This window comes from Abramis brama (assembly GCF_963993115.1).
Source record: "Abramis brama genome assembly, chromosome: 15".
Classification (NCBI taxonomy): Eukaryota; Metazoa; Chordata; class Actinopteri; order Cypriniformes; family Leuciscidae; genus Abramis; species Abramis brama.
Window position 1 is genome coordinate 30,792,125 of NC_139977.1, and position 12,328 is coordinate 30,804,452.

At 39.6% G+C, this 12,328-nt stretch overlaps 1 protein-coding gene and 1 long non-coding RNA gene across 4 annotated transcripts in view; one reads left to right on the top strand and one right to left on the bottom strand.

Moving 5' to 3' along the window:
* The window catches only part of LOC311096805, a 28,276-nt gene extending 21,759 nt beyond the window's left edge, over positions 1-6,517 (bottom strand). The window contains exons 1-2 of the long non-coding RNA XR_014609107.1: positions 6,419-6,517; positions 3,696-3,732 (exon numbers count right to left, since the gene is read on the bottom strand). This is a non-coding gene — a long non-coding RNA (uncharacterized lncRNA). The remainder of the gene's footprint in view (positions 1-3,695; positions 3,733-6,418) is intronic.
* ntng2b (netrin g2b) overlaps positions 6,459-12,328 on the top strand; it is a 65,678-nt gene continuing 59,808 nt past the window's right edge. For 2 of the 3 annotated variants that reach the window (XM_084136197.1, XM_084136199.1), the window contains exons 1-2: positions 6,459-6,586; positions 8,355-9,052. In XM_084136197.1, coding sequence (XP_083992323.1) covers positions 8,831-9,052 — 222 coding nt within the window. In that variant the 5' untranslated portion in view covers positions 6,459-6,586; positions 8,355-8,830. Of the gene's footprint in view, positions 6,587-6,886; positions 7,024-8,354; positions 9,053-12,328 lie in introns of those variants that run through there. The other variant, XM_084136198.1, reaches the window with a different exon arrangement.

Below are 12,328 nucleotides of genomic sequence, written 5' to 3' on the forward strand. Positions count from 1 at the left end.
TCTACTTGAGGCAAACTTTCGTGTAAAATCATAATTAGAATGGAAACGCCACTTTTAAGTTTGACCGTATTTTCGTTTTTGGTCAAATGGCCTTTTGAATGGGAGTGCATGCTATGATAGCATCAAAAATCTCTATTTTTAAAACACTAAGAAGGCTCGACACAACATGACACTGTGCTCTCAGTATCACCAAGGGCTCTACACATGAACTCCAGCATTGAGAACAGTGTTTGTGTACACTGAGTTTACTAAAGAGAAAGGTTTTGAACAACTCACTGAAGCTGTGTGTCCGCCGGCATACTGACAGTCAAAAATAGTCGATCTCCGAATGCAGCGTAACATGGAGGAGAGTAAAGATGGAAAGCTCCTAAAGCTTAGTTCCATATAAATTCACGGATAATTTGTTGTTTTGTCGTTAGTGAAAATCAATATTGACCTTGTATTTGAAAAAGGATCCTCATATAAGAAGCAATACTAAAATTCAGAGTCAGTTCATTCACATTCGGAGATCGACTATTTTTGACTGTCAAAATGCCGGCGGACACAGCTTCAGTGAGTTGTTCAAAATCTCTTTTTAGTAAACTCAGTGTACACAAACACTGTTCTCAATGCTGGAGTTCATGTGTAGAGCCCCTCCTGATACTGAGAGCAAAGTTTCATGTTGTGTCGAGCCTTCTTAGTGTTTTAAAAATAGTGATTTTTGATGCCACTCAAAAGGCATTTTAACCCAAAACGAAAATATGGTCAAACTTAAAAGTGGCGTTTCCATTCTAATTATGCTTTTACACGAAAGTTTGCCTCGAGTAGATTAACAAAAAGAGCCTAGATTGCATTTTGGTGAGAGTTACCCTTTAATTATTCCTTTCACCTGTCGTTCAGTTCATTATCTCATTAGTTCATCTGTGTATTTAATCCCTGAGTGTTCCTTCGTTTTGTGTCCTGTGTCTCGATGCATGGATGTGTTTCTTCTCTGTATTCCTGTGGTTAATTATTAAAGACTGTTTCCCTCATTCATCTTCATCTAGCGCTCTATTTACACAGCCAGTTGTGATATCTGAAACACACACTGTGTTATATTGTGATTTCGTGCAGACCTAATATACTGTAAAAAAATAATAATGGGCAAGTATAATTATTATTTCTCAGATTTATGGTTAATGATTTATACCTGCCCTCAGATGTATTAAACTGTTTGTTTGCCAGACTTGAATGACGTCTAACTGATCAGATGTTGGGCTCTTGTGAGGCAGTGAGCAACCATCCAGAAGACTCCAGCAAACACATAACAGTGTGTTGACAGCCACTCAGAGCATCTTATCCACCGTACTGCAACGCACTGGGCCATTCACAACATCCCAGCATCGTAGCTAGAATGCACCACTCACATATTCTTTCTAAAATGTAAAATCTCTTTCATGTTCTCTTGCTCAAACGCACACTACACGCTGCACGAGGCCAGAATGTCAATGTCGAGATGTTTGAATAACGCTGTGTCATGTCCTGAGTCAACACTTCATCTGCGAATCCACATCCACAGTCCTGAACAAAAGAGTGTGTGTGTATCTGTGTGTTACACTTTGGTTGAGATGGGAGACCCAAAAGTTCAAGCAAGACATGGCAGGTCACGCACTAAAGCCCAAGATTCTCACCTGCATAAAATACTGATTTATATACGGCATTCTAGTCTTGCTGCATTGGAGTCTGCAATCCTGCTTTTTGTCAATCTTCTAATGTGTGTGTGAGAGAAAGAGAGAGAGAGATGAACAGAGTCAGGCCACAGTGGGGTGTGCTTGTGAAGGGTATACCTTCATGAAGGTCTGCCAAACAGGCCACACACACACACACACACACACACAGCCAGACTTTCCACATTAATCATCAGCTTTCACTCTCTGCATTTAACAGGAAAAAACTAATTAAGTCAATTGTAGAATTGTAGTTATTTTAGTGCAGCCATCCATCCGCCTGTCTATCCATCCACCCCTCCATCCGTCCACCCGTCTATTCATCCATCCATCCATCCATCCATCTATCCATCCACCTGTCTATTCATCCATCCATCCATCCATCCATCCATCCATCCATCCATCCATCCATCCATCCATCCATCCATCTATCTATCTATCTATCTATCTATCTATCTATCTATCTATCTATCTATCTATCTATCTATCTATCTATCCATCCTTCCTTCCATCCACCCCTCCATCCGTCCACCCGTCTATTCATCCATCCATCCATCTATCTATCTATCTATCTATCTATCTATCTATCTATCTATCTATCTATCTATCTATCTATCTATCTATCTATCTATCCATACGTCCACCTGTCTATTCATCCATCCATCCATTCATCCATCCATCCATCCATCCATCCATCCACCTATCCATCCATCCACCTGTCTATTCATCCACCCATCTATCCATCCATCCATCCATCCATCCATCATCCATCCATCCATCCATCCATCCATCCATCCATCCATCCATCCATCCATCCATCCACCTGTCTATTCATCCATCCATCCATCCATCCATCCATCCATCTATCTATCTATCTATCTATCTATCTATCTATCTATCTATCTATCTATCTATCTATCTATCTATCTATCTATCTATCTATCTATCTATCTATCTATCTATCCATCCATCCATCCTTCCTTCCATCCACCCCTCCATCCGTCCACCCGTCTATTCATCCATCCATCCATCCATCTATCTATCTATCTATCTATCTATCTATCTATCTATCTATCTATCTATCCATACGTCCACCTGTCTATTCATCCATCCATCCATTCATCCATCCATCCATCCATCCATCCATCCATCCACCTATCCATCCATCCACCTGTCTATTCATCCACCCATCTATCCATCCATCCATCCATCATCCATCCATCCATTCATCCATCCATCCATCCATCCATCCATCCATCCATCCATCCATCCATCCATCCATCCATCCATCTATCTATCTATCTATCTATCTATCTATCTATCTATCTATCTATCTATCTATCTATCTATCTATCTATCTATCTATCCATCCATCCTTCCTTCCATCCATCCGTTCATCTATCTATCTTTCCTTCCATCCATCCGTCCATCTATCTCCAAACACTGTCAACCTAGCACTTTCTGTCTATGGTTTACAAGGCTTGTGCAACCTTCAAGCCACAAACATCTCTTCAAACTGCTCAAGTCAAACTACATACAGTTAGAATTCAATATAACAAATAAAAAAACACTCAGAAGACTGTTCTCTCAACTGTTTTTCAGACTGATGCCACTCTAGGTCAGTCTAAAAACAGGTCTCTCGTTCATTTAGGTGGAAGTTTATTCATGCCAAAAACAATGAATGTCTGGACCAAAATGAACACAATGTCATGACTAAAGTGCCATTTCCTCCTCAACTCATGAATCTATGAATTAACCCAGCATGTGTGTGTGTTTTTTCTGGTTGAGTGGATGAGTGTGTTGTGGGCGTGTGAATGACGCCAAGCGTACGGATCGAAACAGGCTGCGTCTGGATGAAAAGCGCATGTGTAAATGACTTCTAAAGCTTCCTACGCTGAACACAAACAGACGCCAGTGCAGGGGAGGATTTTGTTCTTTTCCTCCTCTTTTGAAGGGCTCCAAACTCATAAAGAGGAGGTTCATCCAAGAAATCTGTCATAGTTTACTCACCCTGATGCCGTTCCAGAACCACATGACGTTCTTCCTCCTGTGGAGCACATAAGGGGATGCAGAATATCAGTCGTGTTTTTCCCAAAAGAAAAATGATTTGGAACGGTATACACATTACGTGGAGATCTACCCAATTCAACCATTAGTGTGGAAAAGTCCCAAATCATGCTGTTCGTCATCGCTGTTGATTCATTTTCTTTTTTATAGGTCACAAGCAGTTTGTGACCTTTAAGTACGTCACAGATAAGGAAGTTTCATAAGCTCTTGCCCGACTTCACTGATCACAATCCCTAATCTATGGCTTATTAAGACATGATATGTCAACATTGTGACAGGTGCCAGTGGATTACGCACTTCCTCTGATTCATCCAGCACACGTGCCAAGCAGACGGTCAACCCGAGCAAAGTTCGGCAGACGGTGACGCCATCACAGAGATGGGATAATGGAGTTTCCTTTTCCCCCGTTTAAGTGAAGATGGATAATCCCGTTTGTGTTTCAAGTCAAACCATTCAGATGAGGATTAACTGGAATCATTTATAAATTACATCGCTTTCCCTTCTAGAGCAATCATTGGCTTCTAATGTACAGCAATGTTTTTATAAACAGCTTTTTTAGCAGTAATAGAGAGGCTGGGTATATGTCAGCTTTGAGAGAGTGAGTGAGAGAGAGAGAGAGAGAGAGAGAGAGAGAGAGAGAGAGAGAGAGAGAGAGATGCGGAAATCTTTCCGTTGAGACACGGCAAGGACAAACTATCGATCTGATCCGCACTCCTGTCAACGCAGACCGTCCAGAGCAGACTCACACCAACTCTCTCTTTCTCTCTGTTCTGCTCTCTTTAACATCACACATACTTGAGAAATTCATATATTGAGATATTAACAAACTACACATTTTCTGAATACTTATTCTATTCTACTTTGAGAAGTATAAAGGTGAATCTCACTAAACATGCCAAAGAACAAATCCGGATCATATTTCACCTCCAAATCAAAAGTAAAAAATGTGAAATTATATTTTGCATAAACAAAATTTTGCTTATTTTAGGATCATTAAGAATATTTTTAGCATTATGACATTGTTTTCAAGAAAATTAAACACCCCTCCACAGTTCTCATATGAAAAATTAAACAAAACAACAAATAATAATAATAAAATATAGTATAGTTATGAATTTATATATTTATTTTATGACAATTTAAAATAAGAATCAAAATTGAGAATTAAGGGAATTACAAAATCTACAAAAATATCCAGATGTATGAAACTGGAATCTTAGGGAACATTTGATTAATATCATTAAAATAACATCACAATACAAAAAAAATAATATTAACTGTCCTAAAATTGACTATTTTCTTCAACCATTTCTGTCTACAGTGACTGACAGAAATGGTTGAAGAAAATAGTCAATTTTAGGACAGTTAATATTATTTTTTTTGTATTGTGATGTTATTTTAATGATAGGTTTGGGTTTGAGTCAGACTGGCAGGGCTGAGCTACTGTCTGTTTTGAAGGGTTGAAAATGAACAGTCCCATTGCTTTTTAAGCAATAATGCATGACTTTGCATTAACGGGAGTAAACTAGAGGATTGACGTAAATCAGTCGACCTGTTGGCCTTAACGGGAACTCAGAAATACTGTATTTGCATATCAGAACACACAGTGACCCCAAAAAGTCTGAACCCTTAAACCGCACATATTCATTGCACAAATAACTAAGTTTCAAAGCAAGTGTCTGTACGTGCATGGGTCTCAAATGCTGTAGGATCCTTCAAATTCTTCATAATTTTTGCTCAAAGTCTTTCAGTCAACTGGTGTTTTGGTGAGTGGATGTATGAAGTCAGTTCATGCAGGTGTCTTATGATATCACATGAACTATCAACATGTTCCACTAACAACAAACAACCCAAAATGTCAGTATACTTTTTCCTTAGGTTTTTTTTTTTTTTTTTTTACATTGTAGGCTATATAGTGTTTTATCATTTCAAACCCACAAAAAAGTGTTTTTTTTTTTTTTAAAGACACATTCTGGGGACAACTGAGACTATAAAAAATAACTACTTTTTTTCTTAGTGTGAACACTCAAAAAAAAACGTTCTTTTTTTCACTATAAAGCACCTCTTGTGGAATAGAAAGGTTCCATGGATGTTAAAGGTTCTTCATGGAACCATCGGGGCCAATAAAGAACCTTATAGCTTACTTGTAAAGGGTACTTGAGTTTGTGGTTCTTTGGAGATTTTTTTTTTTTTTTTTTAAGTTGCTGTAACCTACCAGCCCTGAACACTAAACAGCAAACATTGCACTGAGTTGCTCTATCAGCATTTTTAAATGAAAGTCCAAGGAAACTAAGAGTAGCCTATCCATTTAAAAAAAGAGGACAAATGTGAACCGTCAGAGGCTTCCCCAAGCAGGGAGGTCTGCGTAAAAATGCGGATTCCCTGGTGTCTCAAGAGCGGGGCGGTTTAGTTTAGTAGAACAGCCGGGCCAGACTCAAACCCACAGATAGTGATTGAGAGTGATGGTTAAATGGATTAGAGAGGGAGGGAGGGAGAGGGAGAGAGAGAGGTGGGAGATTTGCCATGAAGCTTTCTGCCCTTGAACACACAGGGCAAATCTGATCCAGTAAAGTAGACAGCACGCGCACTACAAGTCCATATTCTCACTTTTGGATACTTCGCACACACGCGCGCGCGCGCGCGCACACACACACACATATACACACCCTCCTCCAGTTATTCAGCATCTCCTGCAGAAGTAGGGCACCGTCCTCCCGTGACGAACCGACAGAGTGTGCATTAAAAAAAACCTCTCCGGCTGGGAGGAATAATAAAAAACAAACACGGAAGAACCGCATCCTCGCTGCGGGAGGCGATGCCGTTTCGGGCGCTCGGTGAGTCCATCTCAACTACTTCAGCAACCGGATGCACGCAGCTCCCGTTTCAGAAGCGAGCCTGTCAAAGCGTCTCACTTTTGATTAATGTTTGACACCCCAAAAAGTTGTTTCTGCTCGAGTTTAAATGTAAACGCAGCTCTATTACCGAGTTGCACCGCGGAATGTGTTTTATTGGAGCTCCATCTCGCAGTTCCTCATCTTTACACGCGGGACGCGCGCGCGCGCGACACACCCCGTCCGCTCTGCAGAGGGAAGACGATTTAAAACTGTTATCTGATGCTAAACTACAACAGTTATCAACTTTAGTCACGTTTTGTGTCACATTACGTATGTTGGATTACCTCCAGGGTGTGTACGAGGAATATCGATGCTTGTTTGAGATGTTTTACAGTATATGGAGGAGTAGTAGCCTGTTCTGTCAGCGAGTGGAACTTGTACGTTTTTACGTGAGGCAAAGCGAAAATATAATATCTAACAGTTTTAATTACTTTTCTGTACTAAATTAATCTCTGAAATGATCTTACTGGTGGTGAATGAAGAATTAAAAACAACAGGGATGAGATTTTGCGGTTATGTACTACTCTGCACTGTAAATATGTTCAATTTGGGGGTAAAAACTGGTACTGTAGTTGTGGCTGATATTGCAATCATTACGGTAAGACTTTATCGTTATAGTGTAATTACATATTTGAGTACTGAGTAATATTAATTAACAACATGTACTTACTATATGGTTAGGGTAGGATTAGGATTTGGTTTAGGGTTAGTTGCATGTAATTATGCATAATTTACTGTTATTACTATGGTAAGTAGGCTACATGTAACATATGTAACAAGGATACTGTAAAATAAAGTGTTACCATATATATATATATATATATATATATATATATATATATATATATATATATATATAATGTACATTAACCAATCTACAGTAATTGAACTATTAAATGTACAAATGACTTACAGTTCACCAGAATTGGCCTCTCAAAGCCAAAGCTCAGTGTTACCGGCAGGAACATATTTAACACTAAATCAATCTAAAAACATGAACTAATCAACATTAAATGTAAATAAATACAAACTTTAAAATAAAACCTAAACAAATGTAATGCTTTGTGAAATGAAATGAAGTAAAAAAACAAAATTGTCGGTTAAAACATGATGTTTTCTAGGCTACCTGATCTGACTTAAACATTGCTTAATGTAGTCTGGTTAATTCAGGTTGAAATATTTTTGACTTGAATAAAACCAGTTTATTCAATGGTTACGTTACCTGATCAAATATGTGTACATTCACTGTATTTGCAACCTCTGAAATTGATGCCATCACTATGTGCGTATCTGCACATGTGAGACCATTCCTCACTCCTCCCTTTTCCCAATGAAAATGAAACGTAGTTCATTCAGGAAACCATTTAACATGCAATATCAGTATGCAATATATGGTAGTATCTGCGTGATACAGTATATAATGCACATCCCCTTCTCTGCTCTTTCTTGAAGTCCTGTCTTATATAATTTCTGCCTGTTAAATGTGTGTCTGTGTGTGTGTACCATGCATGTATGTGAGATCAGCCATCTGTCCAGACTGGTGGCGGTTCACAGGATGACATGCAACGTCTGTTTAGGGGGGGTTTGGCAAATTAGACCATCAGCGGAAAGCATTGCTAGAAAAAACAGGCTGACATCAAGCGCTTGTGTGCGAGTGAACAAAACAGCAGTGAACTTCAGCACTAAATTGTGTGGTGTTTGTTTTCAGGACCATGGACAGCAGCTGCTGAAGTCTGGAGAATGAGATCAGGCGGATACTTCTGACTTTGGAAAGGGGGATACACACTTTTCATGTGTGGGACACAGACCTTCAGCACATAAATATGCTCTGTGGTGACGCAGTCCAGGAGCTGCTATGGATGTAAGTCCGAGTAGAAGCATCACACATCAGGACGGTGTCCAAACACACAGAAGTAAGACTTGCCCTCTCAGTGCAAACAATACACACAACAATAAACTTGCTTTACAAGAATTTCCCTCAACCTCATAACAACAAAACACGTGCACATTTTTTCTATATATCTGACTTTTTCCTCTTGGAGTAAATGAAAGCATGACTGTGGCGAAGTTATGGGATGTTTTAACCTGACCACCGGTGCAGCTGTTCCATGTTAACGCGTCCCACCTCTGAACCCACGGTGGTCCCTTTCCCTTCGGAAACCCCCTCTCGGTCACGTGCCTGCCATGCGTGCACGCGCGGGACTCCTCTACCTGCTGGTGCACGTGCTGGCGAGAGCCCGAGGCCAGTACGACCTGTGCAAGTCTCTCGTGAGCACGGACGAAGGCGCCGTGTGGGAGCATTACGCGTGCCAACCCAAAGCCCAGTCCATGAAGGAGTACATGCGCATCCGCGTGGAGCCGCCAGGCATCACCTGTGGGAACCCGCCGGAGAGATTCTGCACACTGGTGAGTCCTCTGAACTGCACTGGAGTAATGATGTTGTTAGTAATGTGGACTGGGGTAACTATGCTTAAAAATCCAGGAAATGGGATATACCACACATAACATTTCCCATGACAGATATACACTAGCATCTTGTTTTTTGAAAAAGAACTTAATATTTTTATTCAGCAAGGATGCATTGAATTGATCAAGAGTGACAAATACATTTAGAATGTTGCTTTCTTTTAATCAAAGAATCCTGATTTTTTTAAATCACGTTTTCCACAAAAATATGAAGCAGCTCAAATGCTTTCAACATTGATAATAATCAGAAATATTTCTTAAGCAACAAATCATCATATTAGAATGATTTCTGAAGGATCATGTGACACTGAAGACTGGAGTAATGATGCTGAAAATTCAGCTTTGATCACAGGAATAAATTACATTTTACTATATATTCACATAGAAAAGTTTTCTTTTAAATTGTAATAATATTTCACAATATAACTGTATCAAATAAATGCAGCCTTGGTGAGTAGAAGAGACTTCTTTCAAAAAATCTTTCTGACCTCAGACTTATGAATGGTAGTGGAGGTGTTCTGAGAAATCAGCCCATACATTATATCAATATTACCCCAAAAACATATCAGATTGACATATTCAAAAACAACCAGAAATAGTAGACCACCCGTGCAACTTTGGCCTGCTTTTGTCAACATGCCATGATCAGGGGACATACTAATTCTACTCTTGCATACTATTTAGGACAGATAGTGTGTGAAATAGGGAAGTAGGGTGTGATATAAATATACAACATGCTAATTCCTGCTTCTCACAACCAGAAGTTCAGAGTTTACGTGTCACACGGTCAGCAGGCTTGACAGTGATGTGTTTCTTCCTGCATGCCTCTTCCGCTCATTAGCCTGACAAAGACAATTAATTAAGTGACGCAACGTTTTCCCAGTAGCCGTAACGGACTTTCCTATAAGCTAGCAAGTGGGCGCTCAACACATCAAGATTACTGGTTACCAGTTGCACCAGTTGCGCCAGTTGCGCAGTTTGCACACGCTGAAAAATAAATTGGTGTAAAAAAAAAATTCACTCAGAAATTGCTAGTAAATTTCACTATTAATGACAACGAAACTGTAAGTAACACATTGAATAAAACGTGAAATTCTGAAGAAGAAAGACTGAAGTATTTATTATTTAAAAATTCGAAAATATTATGTTTTACAGTGTTGGATTCTGCTTGGTGTTAAAGCTTTGTTTGAAAATAAAACTCTTTAAATATAATGATTATTGGCCAAAAAGTGTGCGGGGTTGACTAACTGATTATGAACTATACATAAAGAAGAAGTACACTAATCAAAGTGTCAATTAGGCCGCATTTACACTGTAGGTCTTGATGCCCAGTTCCCGATTTGTTGACTATATCCGACCAGATTACATCTTCTATTAAAAGAGACCCATATATGATATCTGCATTTACACAATAAACTTGGCGAAACAGCCCAAGGCTGAGGTACTGACCCGGAAAAGCTTAGGCCGAAAAGGAAATAAAGCCGATGCGATTTGCAATGGACGCAGATTAAATGATAATACAAGCTTTTGCTTTCCGCACCAAGTCAGCAAAACATCGGTCTCTTAAGGCGGAGAAAAATAAAGGAGAGCCCTTGCTGCAGCCTTGCCACTGTGAAGAGTCATGTGATCGTGGTTGGAGTTGACATCATTCGCCACCGTGGCTTTTTTCAATGATGTACGACTCGCATTGACAGGTGAATATCTGATCTGTATGCTTACATGGCACGTATCCAATTCGTATCAGATTTTGTCCCACATATGAATGAGGCCTGAAACCGATCTGAGAATATCGGAATCCGTTTTTTTCCGTCTTATAAGTTCATGGGTCATATCTGATCTGTGCCACATGGGAGGAAATTGTAGAATTGGGTCACTTGAACCATGTAATGTAAGTGCAGCCTCAGTACCTGGGATGGGACGGACCTCAGGCAGATGTTTCCGGTTTGTTCCCCGATCCGTTTTTTGATCAAACTAAGCAGGACTCGCAGAACGGTGCCAACTTGCGCCCATCATGTGGGCGGAGGTTTTGAAGCAGCGTTAATTTGAGCAGGATCTGCCATGCAGGTCACCGACCGCAGCAGAAAAAATGCAGCTGAGGTCAGCATGCGTGGAGAGCAGAAGGCCGAGGTGTTGTTTACCCACGTGGGTTAGTTGGCAGAGTCAGGCTCACAGGAACAGAGGACCGGGAGGATTATTCTCAAGGGCAAGGAGGTCACTTGGTGCTCCTAAATTCAGATTATGATGAAAAGATTCAGAATCAAAAGATATTCCATCAGTCAATGAGTTCTGTTAGCAAAAGAGATTGAAATATATATTGCTACAGTATATATTGTGGGTGGTTGCCAAGGTGTTGCTATGCAGTTGTTCTGGGTGGTTTCAAGGTTGTTTGTTCCTGCCTGGCACAGGGAGAACAAGAGCATAAATAAATACTGGTGTCAAGGGAAAATAGGTAATACAACACTGATCAAATTATCAAGACACTGCAATGTCGTACACAGACACACACACACAAGTGTTGTTCACTACAGATGATTAGGAAGGAATTGAGACTTTTTACAATGAAGCTGCTGACGGGACAGACGGTTATTGGTCTCCTATGAGAGCCGGAAATGGACACAGCTCTTACACACTTAGCAGTTAATGCTGTGTTTAATGTTAGGTTAAAGGAGCCCCATAGTCTCATACTCTCTCTCACACACACACTGTTGTGTAGTGACTTTTAAATTGTATGTATGGCTTCATTATGGTGCTTTTTAAGCTTTTTTTTTTTTGGGTCATTTTTATTAGTCTTTAATTGCATGGAAAATAACAGTTTGGATATTTTGCAAAACATCTCCTTTTATGTTTTATTGTATGTAAATCATGACAGAATTATTATCGCTTTAAACCAGATGGATTTGTTTGAATACTGTGGCATGCAAATTTACTCAGAAAATTTGGACTCTTACTTAAACACAGACTGGAAAAGCAAACATACACTCACACATTTACACAAACACAATTTAAAGGGAAATCATTCACCCAAAAATCATAATTCTGTCATTATTTACTGACCATCATGTTGTTCCAAACTCACATGAATTGGAATATGGTGCTCAAATTGTATGTATGACTACTTTTCTTATACTTTTATGATGCCTTTATGATAGCATTTGATCCCAATTTACTGTCAGTGCATGGAAAAGTACAGTGTGAACATTCTGCAAAAACATCTAA